This window comes from Muscardinus avellanarius (assembly GCF_963383645.1).
Source record: "Muscardinus avellanarius genome assembly, chromosome: 9".
NCBI classification, from domain to species: Eukaryota; Metazoa; Chordata; class Mammalia; order Rodentia; family Gliridae; genus Muscardinus; species Muscardinus avellanarius.
In genome coordinates, this window is record NC_137795.1 from 48,140,076 (window position 1) to 48,152,252 (window position 12,177).

Below are 12,177 nucleotides of genomic sequence, written 5' to 3' on the forward strand. Positions count from 1 at the left end.
GTAGGTGGGGCTTGGTCTTGCCATCCCCTAGACACTGGCTTTGAACCTTGGCTGCACAGCAGAATCGCTGAGTGCCTCTTAAACTCTCAATCCCTGCTGCTCCCAGACCAATTAAATCAGAATCTCGGGCAGTAGAGTCAGACATCAGTCATAGCTAACCCTGCCCAGGCGACTCCACGTGCAGCCAGGGCTGAGGAGGGAACACGGCAAATCCACAGAGACATCTTCACTGCTAACGCATGTCCTGGTTATTGAAATTCTACTCAAAATGGATTTCATTAATGTGATATTATATTGTATATATATATATATATATATATATATATATATATATATATATATATATATTTGGTGGTACTGGGGTTCCTGGAAGCTCTTCTACCTCCGGGCTACACTCCCAGACCTATTTTATATTTTTGAAACAGGGTCTCTTACGCCAGCGCGGCTGGCTTTGAACCTGCGCGATCCTCCTGTCTCTGCCTCCCAAGCGCGGGGATTACAAGCGTGCGCCATCATGCGCGGCGGAATTTTATTTTTCATGGTTCTGGAGGATGGAAAGTCTGAGTCAAGTTGCTGCAGGCGAGGGCCCAGTCCCGCCACCTCCAAGATGGTGCCTTGGAGCTGCGTCCTCTGGATGGGAGGAACGCTGGGGCCTCACTCGGCAGAAGGGACAGAAGGAACGAAAGGGGCAGCCGCCCTTCATCAAGCCCTTCTATAAGAATGGCTAATCTCACTAATGAGGACAGAGTCTTTGTGGCTCAATCCCCTAAAGGCCACATATCTGCATGCTGTTGTGTAGGCGATTAAATTGCAGTGTGAATTGTGGACACAGCAACAACATTCACACCATAGCATTTTCATATCATTCTTGTTGGTACTTGCTCACATTTGCTGCCTGGCATTTCATTTTATTTTAGTCTCTTAAATTTTCAGCCTCCTTGGACATAGGCATTGATTTTGCATGATGTCTTATGGTTCATCACACAAGATTGACTTCAGTTTGGCAAAACCTGATTTTTTTTTTACCATGAAGAAGTTGTATTGACCAACATTAGCAACCTAGTCAAGTTAAGCACCAATCTTACCCTCTTTTCTGTTTACTCCACACATAGGTGGTCAGAGTTGGCCTGGTTTACAATTCCTCTTGTATGGAGGTAGAGGCGATTGAGTGCAAATATGAGCTTTCCTTAGAAGTATACACATTGCCATTTATTGTTTTGAGAGGGAATAAGTTGCACCTATGATTTTTATTAATTTAGATTTCATCCTGTTTATCAGTGCCTACTATATACAGAACAATATGTTAGGTGCTCTGGGGTCCTTAGAATGCAAGTTACCCTGAGGAAGAGATACTTGGGAAGGCTTATCGGTAGGATTTTGGCATCTAAAATGGAGTTTTTATTTTCTCCCTTAGTGACACTTGGGAAATGTTTGTCTCCTGCTGTTAATGAATAATTTTGGAGTACTATGGATCATGCTGAAGAAAATGAAATCCCTGCAGCGACCCAGAAGTACCATGTGGAAAGGCCCATCTTTAGCCATCCGGTCCTCCAGGAAAGACTACACACGAAGGACAAGGTTTCAGACTCCATTGGGGACAAACTGAAACAGGCATTCACGTATGTTGTGTTTTAACTGGTTTCCTTTATTGTCTATTTCATTATGAGCGAAGCAAAGTCAGAAGTGTAAAGAAAATCTGTTTGATGAAGGGGAGGAAAAATTAATTGCAAGCACTTCTGATTTGCAAAGCTGCCCATGACTGTGTTGTCAGCGTTAGACATTTGGCTGAACATGGGCTTCAGCATGTATTTCACCATGTTTATTGAATTCTTGCCATGCCCTACATCTGTGTAAAAGCTTACAGAAGCAACCCACTTTCAAAATACCCACCTCCCCCCTTTCTCTCCAGTGATGTTTCTGCTGCCTTGTCTTTTTCCCCATCCATGACATCCACTCCACTTAGCAACATCTCCAATCACCAGTCATGAATTTTTTCTTTTCCTCCATGGATGTGAGGAAGAGAAAATGCCTTGGTGTGGATTCTGCAAGGATGTTCCTAGCTTGTAATTGTATTTCTTTGTCTTCACAGATGTACTCCTAAAAAAATAAGAAATATCATTTATATGTTCCTGCCCATAACTAAGTGGTTGCCAGCATACAAATTCAAGGAGTATGTGTTGGGTGACTTGGTCTCAGGCATAAGCACCGGGGTGCTTCAGCTTCCTCAAGGTTAGTAAAGTATCATCCATCTGATCTCTCTTTCTTTTCCCTTGCTACCATCTCCTCATACAATTGCTTTGCCTTTTTTTATACTGACTGCAAATTCATATTTTTTATCATATTCTAGTAAGCTTTACCTTTCTAAAGGGTTTCATTAGAAATGTAGCCCTTAAAAATTCCTAGTGATGGTCATAATAGAAAATAGTGGCATTATTTTGTAAACCAGTATCCTAGGATGGTGTGAGCTCCCTGAGAGAGCAGAATAGAGAGAGGGTCCAGCCTGGTGTGGTGCACATGCCTGTAATTCTAGTACTTGGGAGGCTGAGAGAGAAGGAGCACAAGCTCACAGCCAACTTCAGCAACTTAGTGAGGCCTTCTGCAACTTAGCAAGACCCTGTTTCAAAATAAAAGATAAAATAGGACTAGGTAATAGCTTGGATTCAGAATGCCCATTTTCAACCCCCAATACCACAAAGGAGAGGGGAGAGAGGAGAGAGGAGAGAGAGGAGAGAGAGAGAGAGAGAGAGAGAGAGAGAGAGAGAGAGAGAGAGAGAGAGAGAGAGAGAGAGAGAGAGAGAGGAAGAAGAAGAAGAAGAAGAAGAAGAAGAAGAAGAAGAAGAAGAAGAAGAAGAAGAAGAAGAAGGAGAAGAAGAAGAAGAAGAAGAAGAAGAAGAAGAAGAAGAAGAAGAAGAAGAAGAAGAAGAGAAGAGAAAGAGAGAGAAAGAGAGAGAGAGAAAGAGAGGAAGAGAGGAAGAAGAAGAAGAGAAGAGAGAGAGAGAGAGAGAAAGAGAGGAAGAAGAAGATGAAGAAGAAGAAGAAGAGAAGAGAGAGAGAGAGAGAGAGAGAGAGAGAGAGAGAGAGAGAGAGAGAGGAGAGAGAGAGAGAGAGAAACTGCCTACAGCATACAAACATGCAGCAGAAAGAATCTGGAAGATTTTACCTTCTGGTAAGGTCCAAGGGAGAGTTCTAAGAGTCAGGAGGAGGCATCACATAGGCCAGGAAATGGTACTGTGGGGGCTTTTACAGCAAAGGGGTGTCCAAGAACCCACAAAAGTACCCCATTAGAGAAAGAGGCAACATTCATGTATCCGCACTAGACTACAACAGCACCCTTAAAGTCAAGTCAGACTTTCTCTTATCTAATTTGTGAAAGAATAAAACAGAAAAAAGAACCTGGCAAAACAGACCATATGCAGGATTGGGGTGAAAGGGTGGACAGGTTAGGCAAGTCAGCTCACATTAAGATGGGGCTCACCAATTCGTCAAATAGACAGAACCAAGACGGAGATGCACATGGCCCGTCTGTTCTGTAACGACCTCCCTCTTGGGTGTTTGATCCCGCAGGCTTGGCCTTCGCTATGCTGGCAGCTGTACCTCCGGTGTTTGGCCTGTACTCTTCATTTTACCCTGTTATCATGTATTGTTTTTTTGGAACTTCCAGACACATATCCATAGGTAAGTGCTCCTAGTTGATATGTGAACACCTTTCCTCTGGGATCTCCTAGCTTTGCAGTGGGCCAAAGAAATAGTGTGTTTGTTTTCAGAAAATCTGCTTCAGATAACATTTGTTACTACATACATAACAGATGCTTTAAGAAATACACTCCTCTGAAGGGTCCTAGTACTAATCGCTTTCCTATTGTCTTGGGGTTTAAAAAAGGACAGTTTAGCTGGGCGTGGTGGCGCACGCTTGTAATCCCCGCGCTTGGGAGGCAGAGACAGGAGGATCGCACAGGTTCGAAGCCAGCCGCACGCGCTGGCTTAGGAGACCCTGTTTCCAAATATAAAATGTAAAAAGAGGTCTGGGAGTGTAGCCCGGAGGTAGAAGGGCTTCCAGGAACCCCAGTACCACCCCCAAAAAATAAATAAATAAATAAAAAATAAAAAAGGACAGTTTCTTTGTCTATAATAGCAATCATTGAAATCTGTGAAATGAGAAATGCTTTATCTCCTACTACAGTTTTCTGCTGCCTGGTTTTTATTCTCCTTTAATGGTGCCCTTCAGCTTTCGAATTACTCTGCATGCATGTTATTTTCATCATATTTTAGGCTGGGAGTTGTACGTGTTTTCTCTTTAGTGTACTTAAAATCAGATACGTATGAATTTCATAATAGTGTTGGTGTTTCTAAAGGTCATACACAAGCAAATATAGTGTTTCAGATATTTATTCCTGATAGATGCCTATCCCAAATTTTAGCATCTTATTTTATTGTATCAGTTAAAATAAATTTTAATTTAAAAAATAAATAGGAAACATGAAAATAATAATTTCATTATTGCTCACAGGTCCTACAGGTCTGGATTTGGGAAGAGCTTGTCTGGGCCGTTTTCCTCCTTCCCTTCCTTTTTCCTTTACTCTCTCTCTCTTTCCAGGTAGTACCAGGAATTCTCCGCAGGGCCTAGTTGAGCTTTCCTACACATGGGGGTCCAGACTCCACCATAAGCTTTACGGCTCCCAGGAGGAAGCTGCAGGACCCATTATTCTCTAGCCTCAGAAGCCACAGTGTCGCTGCTGCTGTGTTCTTTTGGTCACTAATAAGTCACAAGCCCACCCAGCTTTGAGGAGAGGAACCAGCTCCACCTCTTGACGAGGCGATGCCATCGTTCTGAAGGAGTATGTAGGGCAGAAGATACTGTCCTGGTCACATTTGGAAATGCAGTCTGCACCCACACCTGTTGCTCACACAGGGGCAGCTAAGATGGGCAGCGCGGTCTTCTTCCAAGGGTGACTGGCTATTCTCACCTGTGTCTCTTAGCGTGCGGGGAGCATCCACATCAGACACACTGGAGTTTTCTTAGCCCCTGAATAGGAGACATTTGTGCTCATCAGTTCAGATACATTGGTAGTTTCCTTGAGCCCCTGACCAAGGGGAATTCATCCTTCGTCATTTCAGGTCCTTTTGCTGTTATCAGTCTGATGATTGGTGGCGTGGCTGTCCGATTAGTACCAGATGACATAGTCATTCCAGGAGGAGTAAACGCCACCAATGGTACAGAAGCCAGAGATGCCCTGAGAGTCAAAGTCGCCATGTCTGTGACCTTACTTTCAGGAATCATTCAGGTAAAGACTCAAAGACGGGGAAATGGATTCTGGTTTGTTCATCAAACAAATATCTATTTGAACACTCTTGGATGCATTACTAATAAGTAACCAAAAGCAACCATGTAGCAAGAATGGCCTTCCTACAAGGTCTGTAGGGTCAGTTGCAAAACCCGAGAGCTCCAGGCTCATAGCACTTGGGAACACCCGTGCAAGCGCACACCTTATTTACAACTCGGGGCGACTAGCAAGCTTCGATTGGGTACTTTAGAGATCCCAAAAGCAGAACAAATTTGAAACAGCAGGATTGGAATGAGGACATTCTTGCTCGGAAGGAACGGCTGGTGCTCGTCCCCCAGGGTCTGCGTGACTAAGCCCGGCCCCTGGTTCCATGGGACAGGGAGAGGGAAGCGTGACCAGTGCCAGACCTTCCATTCTTCCCTCTGTAACCAGTGGCTGATTTGTTAGCTACTGAACCATTGTGGGCACAAGTTTATAATGTTAGAAAGTGGTTGAGAAAGAACTCCTTTGTGTTCTCTGTTGATCATAACTTCCTAACCAATCATGTGGTTTTTTCTTTGTCATTAAAAAAAAAATCAGTTCTGCCTAGGTGTCTGTAGGTTTGGATTTGTGGCCATATACCTCACAGAGCCTCTGGTCCGTGGGTTCACCACCGCAGCAGCTGTGCACGTCTTTACCTCCATGTTAAAATACCTGTTTGGGGTTAAAACAAAGCGGTACAGTGGGATCTTTTCAGTGGTGTATGTAAGTAAGCAACCCCGGACTTACTGCTACTGTGTTTTTTTTTTTCTTCTTTATCTTTCCCCTTCTCTTCTGTCTGTCTTTTACCTCCTTCAAGGCTCCTCTCTCTCTCTCTCTCTCTCTCTCTCTCTCTCTCTCTCTCTCTCTCTCTCTCTCTCTCTTTCTTCAAGTATTGTTATAAAAAGGAAAAGACTTACTCTAAGTCTTTCTCAGAAGATGGCCACAAGAAGTTAACCCTACAATTCCATTTTATTAATATGCAATCTTGCCTATTTCACAAGGAATTTCATGTTAGGTTATTATTTGGTGACTGCACCAACAACCTCATTAAGCAAACAGATAGGTGTGTGTGTGTGTGTGTGTGTGTGTGTGTGTGTGTGTGTGTGTGTAGTTATTGGGTATTTAACCCAGGGGCATTCTGTCTCTGAGATATACTCCCAGCCCTTCTATTTTATGTTTGTTTGTTTGTTTGTTTGTTTTTGCAGTACTGGGGATGAAACCTAGCCACATTGTACATCCAAGCTCCACCTCCAGCCCTAACTTTTAGTCGTGTGTGTGTGTGTGTGTGTGTGTGGTTTTTTGAAACAGGGTCTCACTGAGTTGCAAAGGGCCTGTCTTAGTAGCTGAAGCTGTCATGAACCGCGATCCTCTGGTCTCCACCTCCTGAATGCTGGGATTGCAAGCATGTGTCGCCACGCCCTGCCTTATTTTACGGTTTTTAAACAGGGTTTCACTAGGTTACTGAGAGGCTTAATAGGTTGTTGAGGCTGTCCTCTAACCTGGGATCTTCCTGTCTCAACCTCTCAAGTACTGGGATTACAGGAATGCACCAGCACACTTGGCTTAAAGAGATAGATTTTTTATAAAACTAATTTGTGTACCTTTTGGACACTAACAAATAATTTAAAGACATGGCTTAATAGGTTGTTGAGGCTGTCCTCTAACCTGGGATCTTCCTGTCTCAACCTCTCAAGTACTGGGATTACAGGAATGCACCAGCACACTTGGCTTAAAGAGATAGATTTTTTATAAAACTAATTTGTGTACCTTTTGGACACTAACAAATAATTTAAAGACATAATAGTAAAATCTCCCTCTCTCAAAAATTGCTAACTCAAGCAGGCAAAACACTGAGTAAGATTTAACTAACACAATTAACCAGTTTAATATAATAAAATATGTACAGACTTTGTACACGATTTATTTAAGACATAAATTATTTGCAAACACAGGAGAAACAATGGTATAACCAACTATGTTGAAACTGATTATATGAAACTGATTGCAAATTCTAAAAATTTAAAGTTTTTCCACATAGTGCAATATAACTAGAAATCAGTAACTAGATACGGTTTTAAAACCACCATACACTTGAAAGTAAAAAAAAGTTCTTTTTCCCTTATTTCTCACATTTAATCATTAATTTTAACAATATAAACACATTAAAGATCTTTCCAAGCATGCATATAAACTTACTTTCCAAGCTAGTCATTTTTTTTAGTGATAGGAAATACCAGTCTTTAAACAAACTATGGAGCTCCAAACCACAGATTCATCTCAGTGTTGTTGTTGTTGTTGTTGTTGTTGTTGTTGTTGTTTTGGTAACCTTATTTTCAAGGGATAATTTCATGAGGTAATTCCAACTCCAACTGAAATAGAAAAGAATGTGCATACAATAAAAATGCACAAGCTTGAAAGTCTCTAGTGCATTTGCTATATTTCCCTATATCTGAACGAGTTCATTTTCATCCCAAATATTTACTTTTAAATTCTGTCATTTTGCATTCCCAGTGGGTTCACACTGAACACTTTAACAGTGTGGACCATTCATCTTCAGCACACATTCCATTCCGGTTTCGGGGTCCCCCTGCTTCCTAGCAGTATTCCAGACTGGCTGCTGTAGGGCGGCAACACATAGGGCTCACCATGGGTCACCCCCTTGGGAGTCTTGCTCTTCTTTTAAAGATGTTTGTCCCTCTGATAGCTCTAAGCCCTCAGCTATAAAAGCTTTAAAACAACAGGAAGTGAATTATTTCTTTATTGTTGTAGACCCATCGGCTGACATGGTCTCATGAGCATAATAGATACTCCGTGAATATTTGCTCAAGTAATGAATGAATCGAGCCTGGAGGCTTTACGCTTCTAGCACTAAGTGCCTTGTAGAAAAGACTTACTCCCAAGAACACAGCGGCCAGTTTTTCACTCAGCTGCCTCTTAGCTGTCATCATATTTGACTAGTCCATCTCTTTATTCATTTGGGGGACAGTGAGACATTTATCTCAACAACACTTGAACACCCAAAAAATACGTAGCGAGTGTCAGCTGGGGTCACAGTCTAATGTAGGCACTGGGGACAGGGCTGTAAGCAAGTCAGATAATCTCCTGTCTTCCTGGAAATTATATTCTAGTGGGGAATGAACGGCAATAAACAACACAAACCATACCAGACAGTGGTGAGGACTATGAAGAATTAAAACAAGGCCGACTTGATAGAGGGTGACTGGGTGGCTCCTAGAGGAGGAAGTCAGAGAAGCTCTCTGTGAGGAGGTGACATGAGTGGAAAGATGGAACCAGCCAAGTGAAGGTCACTGCTAACGCGCACCAGGCAGACGACACAGCTGTGCACGGGCTTGAGTGGAACAGCAGATGTTTGGATGCTGTGACTGGAGAACAATAAGTGAGGAGAGTAAAGGGGGTTTCAGAGAGGCAGCAGGGGCGGAATCCCTCTGCTATCCAGGGTAAGGAGTTTGAAGTTTTATCCCAAGTGTCATGGGAGTTAATGGGGTGGGGGTGGGGGTAAGACCAGGTATAATGGAATCTGATGGTTTTGTTTTAAAAAGATCATTAGCTGTTGGATACAGCGGCACACACCTGTACTTGGGAGGCTGAGACAGAAGAACTGCAGGTTCAAAGCCAGCCTCAGATATTTAGTGAGACTCAGCAACTTAGTGAGACTCTGTTTCAAAATTAAAACTTAAAAAGGGCTGGAGGTATAGCTCAGAAAAAGAACAACCCTTGGATCAATCCCCAATAATACCACCAAAAAAATAAGTCAATAGCTGTTGTTGTAAGACTGCATAGTATTGGGTAAGAATGCATGCCCTTCCTGTATTAATGAGATTGTCCCTTTGTAAACACACACACACACACACACACACACACACACACATTACTTAAAGACCTGTGGCTAAATAGAAAATTAGGAAATAACTGGAACCAACTGGTAGCAAAAGTACTGCATATCAGAGTTTCAGAGTTGCTTAGTAGGTATTTATGTATCAAACACTGAATTAGGCCCTGAGCTACAGCGGTGAGCTGAGCAGACACAGCCCTTGCCCTTTGGAGCTTGCAGCCAGTAAGAAGGTAGTTAGTAAACCACAAATTATGTTAATTATGCTAAAAAATGTACAGGTTTCTCTGAAAGTTAAACAGGGATTAAAAAAAGTCAAGATGAGAAATAATTAGTATCCTGGTTCCAAATTCTCTATATCCTTTCTCCCTTACCTGTAACAGTTTTGTTTTCTACTGTTAATGACAATGTATATTTATATTTCTATGCTTACTGTTGTACATATACTGGCAATAAAACTGTACATAACATTACTTGAAAAAACTTAAAAAGTTAAACAGGGAGACCTTTCGATTAGGGATCTCAGAAAGTCACTTTGAGGCAGCAACATTTAAACTTGAGTCCTTGAGCTGTGTGTGTGGCACACACCTTTATGTAATTCCAGTACTTGGGAGGCTGAGACAAGAGAATCACAGGTTCATAGTGAGCCTCAGCAACTTAATGAGGCCCTCTGCAACTTAGTGAGACCCTGTTTCAAAAACAAAAAAAATAAGCTGGGCGTGGTGGTGCATGCTTGTAACCCCAGCATTTGGGAGGCTGAAACAGGAGGATTGCGCAGGTTCAAAGCCAGCCTCAGCTACTTAGTAATGCCCTCTGCAACTCAGTGAGACCCTGTTTCAAAATAAAGAATAAAAAAATAGGGCTGAGGGTGTCGCTCAGAGATACAGTATCCCGAGGTTCCATCCCCAGTACCGCAAAAAGTAAAAAAATTTAAAAAAACAGGGCTGGGGGTATAGATCAGAGATAGAATGCTCCTGGATTCAATCCCCAGGATTACAATTAATTAACTAATTATTTAATTAGAGTTGATTGAGTAGAATGGAATCAAACTATAATAATATTTCTTAAATAAATTATTATTTTCTTGTGATAGCTTGTTATGTACTTCCTACTCTGAGACTTCTCAAAGTGCCTTGCCACAAAGGGAACACGACACACACGTACACCTGAGCACGCTCTAGGTGTGGACGGGTGGTACGGCCTGGGCTGGGAGGGATATCTGCTTTATTGGGTTTCAGCTGAGAATTGACTATTCAAGGCTCCCAGAGGTTGCCCTGGGTATAACCCAGTGGCTTTCTTCTCTACCCTGCCTTCTTTCCAAACTCTGCTTTTTATCTCAAAGCCCACCTGCCTTCTCTTTCATCTGCTAACAATAGCTTCTATTTCTGAGCTCCTGAAAGAATTTCTGTGTAATTTACCTTTGCAATATTTTGCTGATATCACCCTTAATTCTTTAATTATGCAAATATCTCAGATGAGGTTTATTTTTTCACATCTTATAATATGAGGCTGAGACTTCAGCATATCAAAAAATGCTATAGGAAATTTGAGTAAGAATTACAATTAGAAAGTTATATTATTAAATCAAGATACCTTATAATTGGTAGAAGCTACGAAGAGAAATTTTGACCTGAGAACCTCATTGTTGTTGTTGTTGGTGGTGGTGGTGGTTGTGGTGGTTCTGGGAATCAAACCCAGGATTTTATAGTACATCTTTAAGTACACTACCACTGAGGTCCACCCCAGCCCTGAGAACTTTTAGCTAGAAATGTCCAAGAATAGAATGGCTAGTCTGAATTAGTGCCCCAGAATGTCTGAATGTCTATCTATTCAGGGAATCTTTTCCTTCCTTCCTTTCTTCCTGTGTCTTTATTTATTTATTGCAGTCCTGGGGTCAAACCCAGGGCCTTAGGCATGCTAAGCATGCATTCTAACACTGATATATGTCCCTAGCTGTCCACCCCCATCCTAGCTCATCTGAGTTTTTTGGAGTTTTTGTTTCAGTAAAATATAAACAACAAAATTCTCCACTTTATTTTTAAGTGTACAATCTAGTGGTACTAAGTGCAATTTATGGTATCCTGCAGCCGATACCACTATCCATTTCCAGAACCCTAATAGAAGCTCCACACCCTTTTTTTTTTTTTTTTTTTTTTTTTTTTTTTTGCGGGTCTGGGGATGGAACCCAAGGGCATTTGGCCTCTGAGCTACACCCCCTGCCCTATTTTTTATTCTTTGTTTTGAAACTGGGTCTCACTGAGTTGCAGAGGGCCTCACTAAGTAGCTGAGGCTATCCTCGAACCGAAATCCTCATATCTCAGCCTCCCGAATGCTGGGATTACAAGTGTGCGCCACCACGCCCGGCTTGCACACCCTTTAGACACGGCCTCCTGCCCCGCCCCTGGGGCTCTGCTGAGCTCTGCCCCCGTCTCTGATGCCTGTTCTGGGTGCCTTGCCTGTGTGGAGTCTTGCAGTACGGGGCTGTTTCCTGGTGTAAACTCCAGTGTTCACTGTGTTGCAGAGTACAGTTGCTGTGTTGCAGAATGTTAAAAACCTCAACGTGTGTTCCCTAGGCGTCGGGCTGATGGTTTTTGGTTTGCTGTTGGGTGGCAAGGAGTTTAATGAGAGATTTAAAGAGAAATTGCCAGCGCCCATTCCTTTAGAGTTCTTTGCGGTAAGTCCACTCGAGGTGCTGACCTGTTCAAGGTGCCAACCTGTTCAACTCACCTATTTCTGTGAGGGATGAAAAAGCGTTGAAACATAGACAGAGATGACTGTGTGTGTGTGTGTGCGTGTGTGTGTGTGTGGTACTGGGGGTGGAACCCAGGGGCTTTTCTACCTCCGGGCTATAGTCCCAGACCTATTGTATACTTTATTTGGAAACAGGGTCTCACTAAGTAGCTGAGGCTGGCTTTGAACCTGTACGATCCTCCTGTCTCAGCCTCCCAAGCGCGGGGATTACAAGCGTGCGCCACCACGCCTGGCCAGAGATGACTTTTAAAATATAGGTGAAGATCACACATA

At 42.6% G+C, this 12,177-nt stretch overlaps 1 protein-coding gene across 5 annotated transcripts in view; it reads left to right on the forward strand.

Annotated features, from left to right (window-relative positions):
* Positions 1-1,447: 1,447 nt before the first annotated feature.
* SLC26A5 (solute carrier family 26 member 5) overlaps positions 1,448-12,177 on the forward strand; it is a gene marked incomplete at both ends in the record, with an annotated part of 54,639 nt that continues 43,909 nt past the window's right edge. For 3 of the 5 annotated variants that reach the window (XM_080701315.1, XM_080701316.1, XM_080701313.1), the window contains 6 exons: positions 1,468-1,619; positions 2,090-2,229; positions 3,565-3,675; positions 5,116-5,282; positions 5,862-6,026; positions 11,675-11,827. In XM_080701315.1, the coding sequence (XP_080557441.1) occupies positions 1,468-1,619; positions 2,090-2,229; positions 3,565-3,675; positions 5,116-5,282; positions 5,862-6,026; positions 11,675-11,827 (888 nt within the window). Of the gene's footprint in view, positions 1,620-2,089; positions 2,230-3,564; positions 3,676-5,115; positions 5,283-5,861; positions 6,027-11,674; positions 11,828-12,177 lie in introns of all 5 variants that reach the window. The other 2 variants (XM_080701312.1, XM_080701314.1) reach the window with 2 other exon arrangements.